The sequence below is a fragment of the Eutrigla gurnardus genome (assembly GCF_963514095.1).
Source record: "Eutrigla gurnardus genome assembly, chromosome: 10".
Taxonomy (NCBI): Eukaryota; Metazoa; Chordata; class Actinopteri; order Perciformes; family Triglidae; genus Eutrigla; species Eutrigla gurnardus.
This window is the reverse complement of record NC_139924.1, coordinates 23,120,630-23,140,199: the sequence shown is the minus strand read 5'-3', so window position 1 is coordinate 23,140,199 and position 19,570 is coordinate 23,120,630. Positions and strand designations below refer to the sequence as shown.

General features: G+C 40.3%; 2 protein-coding genes across 3 annotated transcripts; both read left to right on the top strand.

Moving 5' to 3' along the window:
* Nucleotides 1–328: 328 nt before the first annotated feature.
* Nucleotides 329–10,833, top strand: LOC311019670 (uncharacterized protein; the record flags this gene model as incomplete). Its single annotated transcript, XM_084019266.1, has 6 exons — nucleotides 329–435; nucleotides 694–986; nucleotides 1,585–2,416; nucleotides 6,819–7,774; nucleotides 9,490–9,547; nucleotides 9,821–10,833. The coding sequence occupies exons 2-6, from the start codon at nucleotides 735–737 to the stop codon at nucleotides 10,831–10,833; spliced, it is 3,111 nt and encodes a 1,036-aa protein (XP_083875392.1). The 5' UTR covers nucleotides 329–435; nucleotides 694–734.
* A 2,865-nt stretch (nucleotides 10,834–13,698) lies between these two features.
* On the top strand, nucleotides 13,699–18,299 carry LOC311019431 (P2Y purinoceptor 13-like). Of its 2 annotated transcripts, XM_084018847.1 has the most exons (5): nucleotides 13,775–13,914; nucleotides 14,168–14,197; nucleotides 15,481–15,691; nucleotides 16,387–16,776; nucleotides 17,148–18,299. In XM_084018847.1, the coding sequence occupies exons 3-5, from the start codon at nucleotides 15,509–15,511 to the stop codon at nucleotides 17,592–17,594; spliced, it is 1,020 nt and encodes a 339-aa protein (XP_083874973.1). In that variant the 5' UTR covers nucleotides 13,775–13,914; nucleotides 14,168–14,197; nucleotides 15,481–15,508; the 3' UTR covers nucleotides 17,595–18,299. The 2 variants fall into 2 exon arrangements, with proteins under 2 accessions (XP_083874974.1, XP_083874973.1); XM_084018848.1 differs by lacking the exon at nucleotides 14,168–14,197 and having other exon boundaries at nucleotides 13,699–13,914; nucleotides 15,490–15,691.
* The last annotated feature ends 1,271 nt before the right edge of the window (nucleotides 18,300–19,570 follow it).

Sequence of the window (19,570 nt, the reverse complement as noted above, 5' to 3'; positions counted from 1 at the left end):
AATAAAGAGGGATAATGTATTAATAGCATTTTAAGAGTTTATTTCAAACAACTTGCCGTTATTAAAGAGTCCACGATGTGGGCAGAAGATACATTTAAATCAGCTATAGGTGGTGAGTTTGTGCCTTGTTGCTCTGTATTATTTCTTGTGTGTATCTGCTATGAAACAGTTTCTTTCTGGGAATAAAACACACCGGACTGAACCGGAGTCTTCATGCTTGTTAAAATAGATCTAGACGGTCACCTTTCCTTGTGACAGGAAAGAGAAAGGAGAAGGAACAGAGAAAGTCTTCCTGTGACTTCTCTATCACAGACACTCTTGTTTGAGGAGCGACCAGACAGATGATCAGTGTCACAGTATCACATACAGGAGATAGAGGGACCAAAGCACTGGGACTTTGATGGGACTTCGCCGACATATCAGCACTATTAACAGGTCAGTTACAAAAATGTACATTGTAGTTATAAATTAAAGCAGGTTGGATGTATAGAACATATATTGTTTATATGGAACCAAATATACTGTAAATGGAATCAAACAGCTATAGATACTGATTTGAGAAATGTGATATTGTTTAATGGTTTATATGTTATGTCTCAACATAAATTTAACTAAACTGTCTTGAAGGACTCACTTTGTCCTGAGTGTATCAGACTTCATGATCCAAGTGTTTTTGTTGTTTCTTTGTTACAGTTCTGAGAACATATTGAAAATGTGTTTTTAGATAACTACTCATGGAGAGAAACACAACTTCCCCCTTGTTCCCTGGCAATCTAAGCCTCACCAACGGCTCTTGTTCCCGTGACAACGTTTTGAAGACGGTGGTGTTTCCCGTCCTCTACTCCTGTCTCTTCCTGCTGGGACTTGCACTCAACTCCGTGGCCGTATGGGTGTTTTTTCGCATCCCCTCGAAGTCTCACTTTATTATATACCTGAAGAATATTGTGGTTGCGGATGTCATCATGACCTTGACTTTCCCTTTCAAGGTGTGTTTTAACGGCTGCCATTTATTCATGAGGCACACTTTAACTTTAAATGGCTTGTGAGTTGTAACTAATGGCTTTTTTAAAGGTTGTTAAATTATTTCTATTAGATTAGTTAAAGGTCATTCAACAGCAGCATTTTGGTTTCTTGATGTAAAAAGTCTCTCTTGCTGGTGAGTCATTCGTATTCAAGTCATTAATATATAATCATGAGTTTCTCCTTCTATAAGGCATGATGAATGTTAATAACTCCTTAATAAAAGGGTATTAAATGTTAGGGTCAGTAAATGTTGTAAATGTTAAGTGTTTTTTTTTTTTACAATAATGCATAAATACAATAATCCATAAATAATCAATAATCCAACAAATTGATTGTGTCCCAAATACATAAAGAAAAAGAGGGATAAACACCAGTCAGAGAGGTTTCCCACACATGAAACCCTTGTTCTAATTATTGGCTTATAATCAAGCTATAAAGCATTAACAACTTAAGTAATTAGTTACGATGTAAAAACAGTTTATTAAAGTGGATAAATTAGAAGGAGTACTGTTAACTGTCGGGCTTGAATTTAATGATTCTCTTACTGTTGCGTTTCTGCAGGTGTTATCAGACTCCAACACCGCCTCCACTGGGCTGCGTGTCTTCGTGTGTCGGGTCTCCTCGGTGCTCTTCTACCTCACCATGTACATCAGCATCCTGTTCTTCGGCCTCATCAGCATCGATCGCTGCAGAAAGACCCTCAAGCCCTTTAGGGGGACTAATGCAGCCCGCTTGACCCGTCGCAAACTCCTTTCCGGAGGCATCTGGACCTTTCTTCTGGTCCTCTGTCTGCCCAATGTGATCCTGACGCGTAAAAGCCCATCGTCTCCGTACTTCAAGTGCAGCGACCTGAAGACGGAGGCTGGGCTGTATTGGCATGAGGTGGTGAATCACGTCTGTCAAGTTATTTTCTGGGGCAACCTGGTGACCGTGATAGTTTGCTACACTCTGATCAGCAAAGAGCTGTACAGGTCCTACTCCCGCACTAAGGCCCGCAGCCCCGGAGACACTACATGCGGGTCATCAACCCCGAAACCCCACCGGGCCAAAAGAAAGATGAATGCAAACGTGTTCCTGGTCCTGGCTGTGTTCTTTGTGTGCTTTGTGCCGTTTCACTTCGCCCGTGTGCCGTACACTATGAGCCAGACCCGAGGGCTTCTTTTTGACTGTAAACTCAAACTCTTCTTTTTTCAGCTGAAGGAAAGTACGCTCTTCCTCTCGTCCTTAAACTCTCTCCTGGACCCTCTCATCTACTTCTTCCTCTGTAAGTCCTTCAGGACCACCTTGTTCAAGACCCTGCAGCTGCCTCCTGGGACCTGCAGCCGGCTAACAGGGAGAGGCTCGGACACGGATACAAGCAGCAACGCTCTCAGAGACTCTTCTGTCGCTTCCTAAAAACACTGGGCATCATACAGACTCGTCTGAATATAAACATTCTGTGATGTCCTGTTTCACAAGGGGTTTTGGCGATTGCTCACCTGTTGTGTCAAAACTCTACACTCAAGACAAATGAGACGCAACATTTGGAAACCAACACTTCTGTGGCAAAAATTAAACTCCGAACAATCCTTTTTCAAAATTACTTTTTTTTATTTTTTTGCATCAAAATGCACCAGACATGTATTCTAATTACTCTTTTAAAGCAACACTTAAGAAGTTTTCCTCTTCGGTCCCCCTACAGGTTGGAAGCGGAATTGTCCATTACTGCCGTCATAATAATTGCCATAAATAATTTAGCCTACCGCAGCCTACCGTCGCCCGCATGTTATTTGTTTGTATGCAGAACCGGCTCTGGAAACGATGAACGATTTGAACGATGTCCAGTGACAAGGTAGAGTAGCTAACGCCTTAGCTAAGATTAGCTAACATGAGCCATAGCGATAGTTACATATATATTAGCACAATAGCTAACGCCTTAGCTAAGATTAGCTAACATGAGCCCTAGCGATAGTTACATATATATTAGCACAATAGCTAACGCCTTAGCTAAGATTAGCTAACATGAGCCATAGCGATAGTTACATATATATTAGCACAATAGCTAATGCCTTAGCTTACATGAGCCAATAAAATAATCAACAATGTATTGTACACAGATGCACACTGTTGGAAAAAAAAGATTACCGGTATTATTTACAAGTCCAGCAGCAACAAAGCCAAGTCACCATCCGTCTTGCATTTTGTAGCCTCCTTCAGCTCTCGCCAAAGAGTGTGAGCCGGTCCGATATTCATTCTCGTACAAGCTCTTTCTTTGTCATTCTCCCGTTTTCTTTTCTTCGCCTCATCGGACATTATACTCCTCCTTTTCTTTGCAGGCTCTGCCATGACGCCAATTTAAAAACTACCTAGCTGCAAGGTATCTTCCATCTTCTTCTTCGTAACGCTTGCCGTAAAGCAGGTCAAATTCGTAGTCTCATTAGAAGTACAAAACCGCTACCTGACGAGGCAAAGTTACATAGTGCGGTGCGGTTACAGCCAATAGAGGGCCGCAGAGCGAATGCGGAAGTGCCGTTCACCCGGTTTTGAGGTGATGAACCACTGAAACTATTTTGGAAACATTATTTTAAGGCACTAAAAACTCTTTGTGTTGCTTTAAAGCAGCATTTAAAGCATACTGTCTTTAGTACTTTGTATACTATATTATTACTTTTCATTTTCTCATACAGGCTTCGTTTGTTCCAATACAGAACATCTACAAAAATAGACACAAAAATAGAAAGGCTTCAAAAACTACATATTGTTATTGTTACAATTATTGTGGAAGTGCTGATTGCAAAAGATTTCCTTCTTGAACGTGCGTGTTAGAAACACTGTGCAGCGCTTTGTAAGAAGTGTGTTGTAGAACTGAAACAAGTGAAAAGCAGAAATTGTGTTTGTATTTGTTGTGCCTTTGTATAAGGCATGGTTACAAAAGTTAAGGTTTTGATGCTTTTGTCTAAGCATTCACTTTTAGTGTGTGGGTAATCACAAAAAAAAAACAAATTAAGACCCGGATCAAATCTGTATCCAGTTTAGTGACTAAACTATTCATTTTAAAAACCTGCAGTTTTAACAATGCAACTTCTATAATCAACTTGTATGATACTGTTTGGAAAACAGACATCAATAATGCCACAAAGTCATGTAACTCTTGTGAAACCTGTAAACCGCTGCTGGTGTGTTGTCTTTGATTCTTCAGTTCTCTGTTCCATTTAATAACAACATGAATGTGTTTTGCTTGTGTAATGCATTCATTTAGAAAGTGAAAATAACTCTTCATCCACCGCTTCTATAACAGTCTAATCCTCTTTGATCTCTTATCATTGACTGATTATGAATATATAGCAGGCAAATGTGGGAAATGATTATTTCTGCATACATTTGTGACTTATTCTTGTTCAGTTTTGCTGCTAACGATGATCCCTGTATCTCAGTCATATGGGGCTTTCTGTTACAACCGGGCAGCTGAAAGATTGGAAAGGGTCAGTTTCACAGAAACAACAATAAAGGAAGTAAAAGTGACAGTTTTGTTGCTGCTGTTGTTTGCATCATATCATAAGGTTGGCACGTTTCACACACTTCAGTGCACTTACAGTATCTCCTTCTTGTAAATGTACATTACGAAAACACATCACTGATGAGTTTAAACATTGGTATCATTTGTCAAACCTTAAAATGCACCATAATACCCTGTTGCCCATAAAGTTGGAATATTTGTTTTTCAGGCACAATCCTCTGTTTATTCCTATTTAAATGCATCAGTAATCAGTTTTGACCAGATTACATTATGTGTCACAATTATCCAGGTGACATTAATTCATGTATAACATTTTTTTGGAGCTATAAAAGACAAGACTTTTGCAAATTATTCCAACTTTATGGGCGAAATAAATGAATAAAAATAAATACATTTACAATAAATATAATTTCATTATAGACATGAATATGTGACCAAGGTTAAAGAAGAAATGTTCAAAGCTACACCATCGCTGAATTATGACTGTTGTATATTACGCTGCTAATACGAAAATGGAGACTTTTACCATATCTTTCAACCGTTGAGACACGTTGAGACCATTAGAAATAAAGCAACCGTAGACATTTAAAGTCAGATATTACCTGAGCGTAGCCTGAAAACACATGGCTTACCACAAGCTATGTTATTTGAGTCTTCTTTCCCCCCACAGCAGCTCACTGTGTGTGGATTTGCATCTCTCTGTCTGATGAGGCTGACACACTTTGGTGATTCCAGCCTCAGTGTGGAGTGAAGAAGTAAACATTACTGGTGAGTGAACTGATATTGTGTTTTGTTTGAGTAGATAGAGAGGTGATTGAAGAAGTTAAACTTCATTGACGGTTAGAAATCTATATAATATGATTTAGACTGAACGCGAAATAGCTTTAGAACATTGGCATCGATGTTTTATGATTTAATTAACTTTCTTTTCTGAGAAACTAAAATTGGCTCCTTGTCTGTGAACTTTCTCAAAATGAAAAGGTCTCAAGTAAACTGATCTTTCTGTTGAGGGTGAGAAATACCTTTAAATTAAGCAATTTTGTAATGTTTTGTAATGATTGTAGGAAAAATAGAACCGTATAACCATATAATTGTGCTAAAATATAATAGAGATAGAATAGAAAACGTTTATCAGGAGTGCTACTCCTGATCAGTGCATGGACGCTTATCGCTCAAACACTTAAATGTTTCTTTCTCACTCACATCCATTAAACTCAAGCAAGTAATTGCCTTTTCTTTTGCCACTGTTAGATCAGGCAGTTATTATTACTGCCATAGCTCATTCTTTTTACAATATATTCTCTCTTAATACCAATTAAAATGGAACTGCCCAAATTAATGAATACAGCTAAATCAATTACAAAGGAGACAAAGAGAAGCAGACACATTAAAGAAGCTTTGAAGCAACTTAAATCTATTGTGTGGAAGGGACTGTGAATAACTCCAATCTTGCAGAAATATTCTGAATATGTAATGTGATGAGAAAAATAAGTTGTTGTTTTTTAGCTTAGAAAAGTGAAAAAACAAATCCATCACAATTGCATAGCTTCCGTCAGATAGTGTGAAAAGGCTCAGGTTCAGCACCCAGCAGGCATTCAAATGCTCTGGTTGAGCATTCAAAACCAAATCATAGTAACATTTGTCTTTTAAACCATAATGGCAAATGCAAACCAGGTCCAACAGGGCAAGAGGGGAGCATTCAGAGCAGCAGGAGCCTCGAACAAAACTTTGGCTGAGGCCAATTCCTTTAAAACCTCCTGTTTCCCCACCAGCACCTGAGCTTTTACTCTGAAAACCCTCCGGCTCTCACATCACTAAATTCAATGCCAATGCTTTCTTGAGAAAATTTGCTAATTTCACTTCCAGGTTTGTTGGAACATATTAAAGAAAAATGGGTAACACTTTAGATTAGGGAACACATATTAACCATTAACTAGTTTCTTATTAGCATTCATATAAGTAGCATATTGGCTGTTTTTAAGCCATTATAAATCACTTACTAATGCCTTATTCTGCATGATCATGTTCTGCAACTACTAGGCCATTAACTACTGTGAGAGTTGTCCATCAATAATTTCTTAATCACTGCTTATTGATAGTGAGTTAGGGAGTTGTTGTAAACCACTTAATAAGAATAAGCTAATAAGAAACTAGTTCATGGTTTATATGTGTTCTAAAATCTAAAATATGAATTAAAAGTTGATCTGGGGCCTACAGAACTCACCAGAAACCAGAAACACAAAGCTAAGGGGAGTTTTCTTCTTTCATGACTCTGTGTATTTCTTTTTGTTAAATCCAGATTCTATGATGGTGTCCAACAACACAGAAGCCTTCCCCTCTCCGTGTTCTTCTTCCAGCCTTGTGGCCGTGAATGTGACCGCGTCGTTCCTTTACTTCTTCTGTTTCCCCATCGCGTTACTGCTCAATGGGGTGGCAGCATGGGTGTCTTTGCACCTCCGGTCCACATCCACCTTCATAGTGTATCTGAAAAACCTTGTGGCTGCTGACCTGCTCATGACGCTGACGCTCCCGCCGATGGCAGCTAGCATGCTACCCGGAGCAGCACTCGGGTTAAGGGCGTTCACCTGCCGTTACACCGATGTGGTTTTCTACTGCAGTTTGTACACAAGCATCGCTTTGATGGGCCTCATCAGCCTCGACCGCTTCTTCAAAATCGTTCGTCCGTGCGGGATGCTGCTGGGACAAAACGTGGTCTTCAGCCTTGTGACGTCCACCTCGGTGTGGCTGCTTCTATTCGGCAGTACAGTCCTCCCTACTATCATTCTAACAGACCAGGATCCCGTTAATGCAACAGGAGATTTCTGCATGTCCCTGAAAGGCCCAGCTGGGTTGACTCTTCACACGTACGTGGTTCTATCTATGGAGATTCTCTTCTGGGTCGTCAGCACGCTGATTGTGTTTTGCTACATCTGCATCACCCTGAAGGTCCTGCAGTCCTTCAGAAACTCCGGGAGCAACAACAGCCACGGGAAGAAGAAGACCAAGCTGCGAGTCTTCCTGATCCTTCTGGTGTTTTTCGTGTGTTTTGTGCCCCTCCACGTGATGCGCGTCCCATTCATGCTCTATGAAGTCTTTGACGAAAGTATCTGCCCTCAAATGTGGGTGGTGATACTCAATAAACTGGTCCTGTGGGTCTCCACCACTAATGCCTGCCTGGACCCTCTTCTCTACATCTATCTGTGCAGGGAGTACAGGGACAAACTGGTTGATATGATGAAAGCCAGAGGCATCTGTGTTAGGGATGTTTCACACTAGAAAGAATAGTATTTAGTCATCAATATAAGTCCCTTTAAGACATTAGAGATAAATAAGATGACCTTCGTCACAACTTAGGCTGTTGTATTAGGTTATGGAAGCAATAGAAGATTAGAAGCCGTGCAGCTATTTTGATCTTTAAACTCTATGTTGTACTGCCCTTTAGTGGCCTAATGAGGATTAGCATCTGCTGAGTCTTACATTACTGTAAGAGAAACAATGTAGAAACATGATAAACATGATGTCATTTATATAGAAAAATGGATTATTGTGGTCAACCACATTCTGGGAAATCTCCATGGTCAAAGTTTTAATTTCATATTGAGGTGTTATTATGAGGCCAGTGTCAATAAATGTATGTTTGAAGTCATCCTTTGTTCATTTGTCAGTGATCGGGCCAACAAAGGTCGTTTTAGCAAACTGTCTCACTGTTTTTAAGAAGGAATTTAAATGAATGTCTGATAAAATAATAACGGAGGAAATGTGAGATCATCCCTTTCATCATTATTACTTATATCGAGCATAAACAATTACAAGCGTGTGGAAATGGGGACTCAGCTAAATAAATTTGTGTGCTGCACGAAAGGACAATAATTGCATCCTGCAAAGTTTTGGCCTTTTATTTCAAGAGCTAAAATATATGGGAACATAAATCTTTTTCTCTTCAATTCTCATAAATCCAAATGTAATAGCTTCCTGCAGAAGAGCTCTGCTCAGTTGCCAGAAATGATTTTATTTGAATGAATTTCTTGTATTCTCTTTACCATTGTCTCATTAAATAATGTCATTATATGGAATCTAAGTAATAAATTATTGTATATGTTTATTGCTGTGTGTTTATTACGGTATTGCAAGTGCCCAAGTGGAATGAACTGTTTGTCATCACGACATTCTAGACTACACCAATCATTTTGATCACTATCACTATAGAACAAAGATTTTTATTAGTTTGACTGAAAAGGAATTGATACATGTCCCTCATAAATCTTCTTGGCAGCTGTTGCATTTAGGTTTTTTTTAGCTGAACAAAAAAAAAACTGCAGTGTGGCTGGTGGGACTGTATGGTTGGCTTTAACAGCTGAGGCCACCCTTTGGTCAGATGATGCTACTGCACCTCTTGCTGCAGAATCAGCTCTCTCTTGCCGAAACTGGTGCAATCAAGCAGTCAAACAAGAAGCAAAACTACCAAAGTAACAAAGAAAAGCAAATGAGAAGCACAAAAAGAGAGAAACTGACTTGTCCGCTTAGATTTTTTAATAAAAGAATAGTCACATTTCTCAACGGAAAGTTGTTTTTCTTCTGCCAGCAGTAAATAACACAAGCATGGTGAGTGGGGAAGCAAATGATGTGTGTATGGCCTTCCACGCGCTGCTCAGAGCCGAGAGCAGGTCGATACGATGCTCTGCTAATAGGTCACAGGATGGTGGCCATGTAAGAGAGTTTGAGTCAAAGATGCAAAAAAAAAAAACCATACTTTCAACTCTGTCTTAAAGCTGACACAGAGCTGCTGATGTGTGGAACAAACCTTCACCCATCCAAGTGATGATGACTCGGTTTTGCCTTCGTCTAAAGACCAGTACGTGTTCCTACTTTTGCATATGTCCTGATAAATTGCCAGTTTTCTCACAGCTGAAACGAGGATTTGTATGCTAGGGAAATCAACAACATTGTTTCTGAAGCACCGTCTGTGTCAGTCCGTCATCACACAGTTCCATGTCGCAGCTTTGTGTTTGAGGAGAGCAAAATTCAACTGTGAGTATCTTTTATTGGCATAGTTAATTAATAACGGAGTCATTATCAACGATATGTTTATATATGATGACATATATATGATTATACATACATGTAGTGTAGTAAAAAGATTGCTTAAAAGCACATTTACCTGGATAAGTGACATTTAATGGATGAATGTATGGATCCTTCCTTTTGGAAGTGCAGCAAATTAAATAACCCAGACAAAAGATTCACTTTTAATGATTTCTCTGCTGATGAATTGTAGCTTCTAAACGTTTTCATCCTCCTCAGGTCTCGCGATGCCAACGAATCAAACGTCTCACAACGACTCGGCTTGTGGCGACTCAACTGACAACCCGCACGTTGTCCCAGCGCTCTACTTTGTCATGTTCCCCATAGCTCTGTTGCTGAATGCCGTGGCAGCCTGGATTTCACTGCAGCTCAAGTCCACCTCCACCTTCGTGGTGTACCTGAAAAATCTAGTCGCTGCTGACATTATTATGACCTTGATCTTCCCAATCAAAGCGGCGAGAAACTTGCCAGGCACGCCGGTGACATTCTACATACTCTCGTGTTATCTCAGCTCCATTTTCTACAGTACGCAGTACACATGCATCACTCTGCTGTGCTTCATCAGTCTGGACCGTTTCTTCAAGATCATGATACCCCAAAACAACTTCTTTGGTCAGAATGTGATCTTTAGCAAAGTGATATCAGGCTTAGTCTGGGTAATATTCCTCGGAGGCACAGCTTTACCAAATATGATTTTAAATGACCAACCAGTGGCCAATATAACAGAGATCTGCTCATGTATGAAGCTAAAAGGACCAGCGGGACATAAATTCCATGAAAAAGTAGTGATTTACCAGAATGTTTTCTTCTGGCTCGTCAGTGTGGTCATTGCGGTTTGCTACATTTGCATCGCAAACAGAGTTATCCAGTCTTTCCGAAACTCCGGCAGCAGCAACAACCAGGGGAAGCAGAAGATTAAACTGCGTGTGTTTCTAGTTATCGTCGTGTTTTTTGTGTCATTCGGACCGTACCACATTGTCAGGATCCCGTACACGTTTCAACAAGTCAAAGGTCCTTCCAAAACTGACCCTTCTTATTTTAGCAGCAAGTTCACCAAAGAGGTCACCCTGTGGCTCGCCACCACAAACACCTGCATGGACCCACTTCTCTACGTCTTCCTTTGTCGGGAGTTCAAGGACAAACTGGTGTCTATGATGAAAAATGTTTCCGCCTCGCTCCGAGCCGCCTCAGCAGGCCGATCAGAAGGCACTTCAGAGCAGAGCCAAGTCTGACGGACATCGAGTGTCTGGACTGAGCTCGGACTGAAGATCTTGTCAACTAACAGTTGGATTGTTGTTAAATTGTTATTGTTATATCATCTCATATTAATAAATATATCCACATTTTAAACCCATGTTGAAGTTGTGCTGTTTCATGTCTTGTCAAAGCGTCGCTCTAAATAGCTTGAACACCATGAACAGGAAGTCCAATAAGGATGGATGAGATAAAGAGTATGAGACATTATGCAGTTTTATTTACACTGCTGTTCAAAAGTTAGGAATCGGCTGCTGTGTTGATGCATTTTTCTTTCCTTCAATAATAACTCATTTATAATAATTTACTTTTGAAATGAAAAAAAAAGGATATATGATTAAAACATTGACTTAACTAAAGGTTTAGTCAATGTCCCCACAGTATTGTTTTGTATCTCCAGGGGAGAATACTGTTTTGTGTCATCATAGTTGGATCTCTGGAAACAAATCGAGTTCTGGGAGGGAGAAAGTAAATGAAGCTGCCATGCAAAGCAAGTAAAGTTAGTGAACATTTGCATCTCACACTGAAGTCGTGTCATTGATACGGTTCTGCAGATGTGCAAAGCTTACTGCAGTCTATTGATATGTATGTATTAATCAAAACAAGTCAAATATGCTATAAATCTATAAGTTGTTGTGCTGAATCCAAAAATTAAACACTGGTTTGAGTTATCATTCTGTTCAGTGCTGCATGTAACAAAACAACATTTTCTGTAAATGTCCTTGCATTTACCAGCTGTGTGGTTGTAACATATATCTGAGATACTACGAAACAGGAATAAGTCACAAATGTATGCAGAAATAATCATTTCCCACGTTTGCCTGCTATATACTATATTTGTAATCAGTCCATTTTGACACAGCTTCACAGCATGCACGCAACAATAAGACATCAAAGAGGATTAGATTCTTTTAGATTTACTTTCAGTTTCTAAATTCATGCATCACGTTTCTTCTTTCAAGAAAACAGAAGAGGAACTTCATGTTGTTATGCGTTTCCAGATTATACCAGATAAGTTGATTACATAAGTTACAATATTCAAACTGCAAGTGGTTCAATGGTTGATATTGCAATATTGCTCCTATGATCAACATGTCTCGAAGTTTAACTGAATATGGATTTGATCGAAGTCTGTAACGTGTTTTTCTGCGATTGCTTACATGCTAAATGTGAATGCTTAGACTTATGCACATTTTTTCTTACATGCTACACATATGTTCAGGAATGAAATCTCTCATAATAATTGTGAAACAAAAAAAACCAGACCTGAAATTGGCAATGAACACACTTTTTTTTTCTCTCTCTTTTAAAAAAAGGAAATAAAACAGGAACAGTGCATACTGATAAACATTTACATGTAAATATGCAAGATTATAGCTAATTTCCATCTTTAGTTAATGTTAAATAAACAAGTTCAACACATCACAAATCAATCAATCAATCAATCAATCAATCAATCAATCAATCAATAAGACGAAGAAGAAGACACAAACTTTACAAAGTGCTGAAATAGATTGCACAAGCAGGAGGAGGAAGAGGAGGAGGACAAAGATGGGGACCAGGTGGATAAGGTGATGGTGCCAGACCCTAAATAAACCATCTACCGTACTATTGTTTTTGTTTACCAGTGCACTGTAATTTTACTGTATTTATTTTTGTTTCCATGAGTTTACCATCCTGTTATTCTGCTTTTATTTGTATGGGATCTTGTTTGTTGTTGTTGTTGTTAAAACCTACATCGGTAAAACACATATGCTTTATATATTTTTTCTGAAGCCTTTCTATATTTGTGTTGTGTTGTGAGTAGATGTCAATTAAATTTTAATTTCAGTTCAATTTTATTCATAGCGTCATATCACAACAGAACTTATCTTAGGACACTTAACACATTGAGCAGGAGTAGAACACGCTCATGATTTTCAGATTTTCAAAGTCCCAACTTCACCCAGGAGCAAGTGTTACAGTGACGGCGTTGAAAGAGAAATGCATGTGTGTAGCATTTTGTTGCCAAAAAGGCTATTTAAAAAAAGGATCGTGAGGTTTCGATTGCAGTTTCATTCAGTGACATGTTTATCACCAAGTCGTGAGAATTTTTTGGCCTGTGTGTTTTGACATAATAGCATGTGGAAGCAAAGAAAAATCAACAACTAACCACCTAAGAGATTGATCTGTGTTTGTGATTCTGCAACAGAAAACCCAGCTGCTGGTAATGTTGTACTGAGGCTAGTTTGATCTAATTCAAATGAGGTTGTGACCATGTTTTAAGGTTGCAGTCTCTGTCACCCCGGAAACCACAAGTCCATGCTGATTAAGCAACGATGTATTTTCACATGTGCTGAAAGATCACTTGGGGTAAACATGCATGTCCTTTCTCAGCTGACTTGTTTTTCCCCCCACTGGGCTTAATTCCTGCTGAAGATCTCACAGGAAATCACGTTGGGTTATTCTTAGACACAACTTTTATCAGGAAAGCAAAACTGGGAATTAAGAAAGAATCCATACCTAATCAGATTTGAGTGGAAGGAAATATCATTACTTATACTGTTATTTACCGGTATGTAATGTGGTGCATAAAACAGTTGTTACAGACAATACGAGCTGCTGAATTAAAGCTTGTAAATAACTTGGCTTTTCAGTCATGACACAGCCTGCATGTATGATAGAGGAGTTTAAGGAAACGAGATAAACCCATTTCATGAGAAGTAGCACAATATACACATGAATTTTGTGGTTTCTTTGGTCAGCGATGTTTATTAAGAGTTTCATGATAACGAAAGTGACCACAGACGGTGAGGTGTATATAAGCTGCAGGCTGATGGAGGGTGGGACGAGTGTCGAGAAAATCAGACCGTGGCTTTGGTGTTTGCCTGTCAACAGCTACTGAGACTGACGCAAGCTAGCGGAGGCAGGGGGACTGGCACGGAGCAGAACAAGCCTCTCAGCAGACAATTGGAACAGGAAGCAAGGAAGGAAAGGGTCTTTCAGAAAGGAAGGGAGACTGGCGAACTCATTGGGATTGTGACAAGACAGCCACACAGTAGCTCCAGAGACCACCCTTTGTAAGAGGATCAAACACACACATGCACACACACATGCACTCACACTTAAAGACAGGGAGAGAGAAATACTGTGAAAACCTGACAGACTGAAAGCTGTTAGGGTCAGAAACATTTCTTATGTGTTGAACGAACTAAAGTAACGCTAGGAGGTTCGTAATTGTGGGTTTTCTTTTGTTGCATGTGAGTAGGAAGAGGAAACAGGAACTTTTCACTTGTTCCTTCTTAAAAAATACTTTCATTGCTTCATTCACAGGCACAGAGGCTAAGGACACACCACAAGAAGGTAAGACTCAAATACTGACTCTTCGTACATCTTCTAGATAGATAACCAGCCTCGCTCGACACAAACGTCATTTGTTGTAACAGACTTAATTAACATTAGGTACTAAAACAGACACAAGTTTGAGAGCATCTTAGTTGCCATAGTACCAGCTACTGGGTGGCAGTGTTATTCTAAGCTATTGAGGTTTTCAATGTAAAGACAGCACACATGGCGGATGTACTATTCAGAATGGACTATATAAGGCAAGGCAAGTTTATTTGTATAGCACCATTCATAGGCAATTCAAAGTGCTTCACAGAGGCAGAGACATACATTACACATTTAATTAAGTCCATCCATCCATCCATCGTCTACCGCTTATCCTGTATTCAGGGTCGCGGGGGGGCTAGAGCCGATCCCAGCTGTCACATTTAATTGAGTATAGAATTTAAGTAAATAGTCATACCACTATGAATTGACTGTCAGTACAGTTGATTCCACTGTATTTGCTTACTTCTTTGTGTGGGAAAACGACCTAACACCCTAAAGGTGTTTTGACACTTGGTCTGTTTCAACCCAACGATCTCACAGCGATGACATGTGAACACTCAGACCCCTCTGAAGGACTAGTGTCTGAGTACGGTTCGCTTCAAGTCCGTGTTGCGGACCCCTTTACCTGGTCATCGTGAACACAACGTGCTCCAGGTTCGCTTCGTGTTTTAGCCCCCTCCGGCTTTCCGTAGGGACATACCGTCAGATCGGCCACCGATTTGTTCATGATGCCGGTGTGCTGAGGGAGTGAATGAGAAAAGGTTATTTCTGTTAGGAAGTGACACTAAACATCATGTAATTGAAGGGAAAATCATACACTTTAACGAACTATAGTGTGACCAGGAAAGCCTCATCAGAGCTGAGGTGGACCCGAAACAGAACTGAGTCCTCTTTCAATGTGAACACGATGTGTCGATGTGAACACAAATAGAACAGAGTCCCTTTTCTGCTGGTCTTTTGGTCCAATTTAAGAGGAACGAGCTTGGGTCATTTAAAGAGGACTATATGTGGAAAACACTCTCAAAGTAGCAGCAAGTGGTCTTTCCTCTTTTCATTTAGACAGAAAAAAACAAAAGTGTTACAAAATAACCCACATCACACAGAATATGACAACAGCTATTTTGGAGGAGTCTAGGAGGAAATTGCATATATGTTCTGGAAACAATACGTTACACTGTTTCTGCTTCATATCATGTGTTTATGTCTTATATGACTTGCTGTGTATGTTTGAGTCTTACTCTCCTCTGCTCCAGCCCTCCTAGGTCCACCAAAGATCAGAAGATGAACACCACCCTGTCAAACTCTTCTGTCAAGTGTATTCTGGATACCAGTGTGACAGCTGTGGTTCTCCCCTGTCTATACACCACCCTCTTCATAGTGGCCCTAATACTAAATTCCCTGGCTGCATGGATCTTCTTCAAAATCCCCAGCTCTTCAACATTTGTGGTTCTTCTAAAAAATGTGGTAAGACATACAAGTTTTTGTTTTAATTCAATTCAATTTGTAATTAATATAGCCTCAAATCACAACTGTGTTTCAGAGGGCTTTACAATTCATACAGTATGGGATACTCCATCGAATGAGAAACTTTTTTAGACAGGTGAAAAAGGGAAGAAACCCCAGGGAGAGACACAGGATGTCACAACAAACATTACAACATACTCAATCCATATGACAGGATGTGATCAGAGAAGTAACAGTAAGAGCAGAATCTCCAAAATGATACACACTAAAAATAACAGCAGCAGTGGATATAATATATTGATATTAATAGGAAGCAGAAATAGCACAATAGTAATAGAAATATGATGTATTAATAAGAGTAGCAGTGGGCGTCATGTTAGTAACAAGCATTAATGGGACATGAATGATCCAGATGGAGAGGGAGAGGAAGAGAGAGGAGCTCCGTGTGTCATAGTCTTTGGGCAGCCTATAGCAACTTTACTAAGGGCTGGTCCAAGAAAAGCCTGAGCCAGCCCTAACTATAAGCATGATCAAAAAGGATAGTGATAATGTGGGAGCCTGACAGCTGAAGGCTCTGGCTCCCATTCTACCTTTGGAGACTCTAGGAATCCCAAGTAACCCTGCATTCTGGGAGGGCATTGTTCTTGTGGGGTAATAGGGTACTACGTTGTCAGTGACCCTTCCTTCATTAACAGGTGGTGGCTGACCTGCTGATGACCCTGACCATCCCTCTGAAAGTCTTACGCGACACAGGTTTGGGCCCCTGGCAACTACACGCCTTCTACTGCCGGTTCTCTGCGGTCCTGTTCTACATCACCATGTACATCAGCATCCTCTTGCTGGGCTTCATCAGCCTGGACCGCTTCATGAAGATCTGCAGGCCTTTTGGGAAGTGTGCCCAGCTGAAGGTCCGTTCTGGTCAGATGCTGAGTGCAGCTGTCTGGGTGGTCATGTTATCTTTGGCATTACCAAATGTTATTCTAAGTGACCAGCCACCACAGTTCCCTGGAGGCAGACTGAAGTGCACCTCCATGAAGAGCAAAACCGGGATACTTTGGCATAAAGGATTCATCTACTTCTGTCAGGTAATTATTAAATAAAGGCATTTTGACATTTTGGGAAAGATAGAAAGAAAGTAGGTTCTGACTTTCTCTGCTCAGGTTTCCTCCCACCAGCAAAACATGTGTGAATGTGTGCGTAAAACGCCAAATATATAAATAAATAGATGAGCTGCTGTGGTGACCCTTAACTGAACAGCCAATAGAAAAAGAAGAAGAAGAAAGAAAGAAAGCGAATAAGCGATTTTTCTTTCTATATCAGCTAAATAAATATAGTGCACTATACCACATAATTATTTAAATGCTAATATTGCAATTGACCTTCAAGTACAGCTGATGAGCAAAGCTGTGAGCGCTCACTGCCTTTCTCTTTCTGTTTTGTTGATGTGCACTTCCAGGTGGTTTTCTTTGGCACGCTGGCCTTGATGGTGGTTTGCTACACGTTCATCAGCAAGAAGGTTTATGAGTCACACAAAGCGTCAAAGAGCAGATCGCAAACAGCCAGCCGCAGAACCAAAGCAAACGTGTTTGTGGTGGTGGTGGTGTTCTTCGTCTGCTTTGCACCTTATCATTTCGTCCGCTTTCCCTACACTCCGAGCCAAACCAACAGCACGGATCATCACTGCCACATAAAGAACGCTCTCTTCATCGCAAAGGAAGCCACCCTGTTTCTGTCGGTTACGAATGTGTTTCTGGACCCGCTTATCTACGTGTTCCTGTGCAGGATGTTTAGGAAAAAAGTGACAGCCACAGTCTGCTGTAAGCAACTCCACAGTGTGGCCACGGAGTCTACAGGGACATCCACTCAGCAGGAGATGTCTAATATCATCCAAAGGAGCAAATGATGTCATATGATGAGAGGCCACAGTAGCATACTGGACAATGGGAGATGAATACCTGTCGAGGCATGTTAGTAGACTGCCTGAAAGCTTATTTTTACGTGTAAATAGCATTTTATCATGATACAAGTGGTTGTAAAAAATTGTTAAAATTGATGCAAGGGGAGCAAAATGTTGAATGGACAATGTGACACAAAAGAACAAACATGTCTGGAGGTGGTGAAGCTTCACGCCAACAGTGACGGCAGCTTTTTTCTGCCCCATGTTTGCTAAATCATCCAACGTGTTTCCTTAATTGTCCTCACTGTCATTCTCCACTTCCTTCTCTTCCCTAATCTCATTCAAACGGCACTTTGCCGTCACGGCACTTTAGCGAAAGGGCAAACATCTTGACAGCACATATTCTCCGATGATTACGCCGCACGCATTATGTGACCAGGGAGCGAATGATAACAAAATGAGGACTACAGTAGAAACTGCTTTACGGGGCGCTCGGATAGCTCACTTGGTAGAGTGGGAGAAGCATATATAAATGTATAAATATATGAGTCCTTACTGCAGCGGGCCAGGGTTCGAGTCCGACCTGTGGCCTGCGATTCCCTCTCTCTCCTCCTTCCTTCTGTGAAAAATAATACTTTTTACTTAAGATATTAAACTGCTTTACAACTGTGATGCAATATAAATAATGATAATAAACATTAATATTTTTCATACTGCAATTGCATGTTATTCATCTTTTATTCTGGAGGTTAGAGCATTTACATGTGGTTTGAGATTGGGTTGAGGAGGTGGTTTAATACATGGCAGTTCATATCCATCTAAAATAAAGACATGAGAGGAAATTGGTTACTGTGTGGTAACAAAATAATTAAGAAGGGAGGATTTAACCAGCACAGTGTAGCTGACACACATGTTGATGATAAGTTTAATAACGTTGTTCACAACATCCTCCGGTGAGTTTAAGATATACATCACAGACAAAAAGGATAGATAACAGATTTTTGTTGAAAATGTGGGCTGTTTGTGACGTGCATCTGTTTTATTTACCGTTGGTGCTGATCAGTTTCTAAAGCACTTTTGATAATTTTCATGCAAACTGACTAACAGGAAGTGCAGACTTCTGCTCTGCGGCAAATTTTGTGATAAAATTCAGTGTAAAGCAAACACCGAAGCAAAGCTGGTTGCATTTGCAAGTAGAGCAAAATGTTTCACAACATTGCAGTAGCGTTACTGCATCGGTAATTTCTGAATTGAACAAGAGGAGAAAAGAATATACAGAACTGGAATAAATTGTCTTTTTCCAATACAGGAAGACAGATTTCAGGACATTCACAAACTGGTTGTGCAGGATTAATGTCACCTCCCACCTGATTTACAATCATGTCTGCATGTGGGTCTGATTAATGTAATAATGAAATATGATCTTCCTCCATCCCGCCCTCACTCGGCTACGGCAGAAGCTGATATTTGGGCAGGAAATTAATGAGCTACAAGGCAGCCGGAGCAGCGAATGCAGCCGGAGAAAAGGGCCGTTCGTCACCCTCAGATTAAATCCTCTGACAGATGACCCAGCTGTAGTGAATTATGAGAAATTCTAAATGACATTCATGGAAATTAAATAAACCCTGCAGATAATGTTGCCGAGCAGTATGCACAGGCACAGGTTGGGGACGGAAGAGAGCCAGATAAATAGGGAGCAGGTAGGCGGGTGGTGGCTGACAGTTTCTTGATGAAACAAGGTACAGTTTACATGCCAGAGAAACCTGTCATGTCTACATGTCAGTGATGCCGCTTAGCTGAAGTTTATAAACTGTATCTTGTCAAGAAGCCCCAGATTAAAGGCTTATAGGCAGCTTCTTAAAGCGTAGACTTGTATTTGACACACCGCACAGGCTTACCTGACGGGGGATTTAGGTTATCGATCATGGCAGATACACAAATTTACATTAAACTCAGGTCAGAAACGGGGCTATAACTCGACA

Bases quoted from the DNA above. Each gene is read 5' to 3' on its own strand.
- LOC311019431 (XM_084018848.1), top strand. From the start codon at position 15,509: ATGAACACCACCCTGTCAAACTCTTCTGTCAAGTGTATTCTGGATACC. The intron at 15,692-16,386 runs GTAAGACATACA...CTTCATTAACAG, and splicing joins TGGTTCTTCTAAAAAATGTG to GTGGTGGCTGACCTGCTGAT. The intron at 16,777-17,147 runs GTAATTATTAAA...GTGCACTTCCAG, and splicing joins GATTCATCTACTTCTGTCAG to GTGGTTTTCTTTGGCACGCT.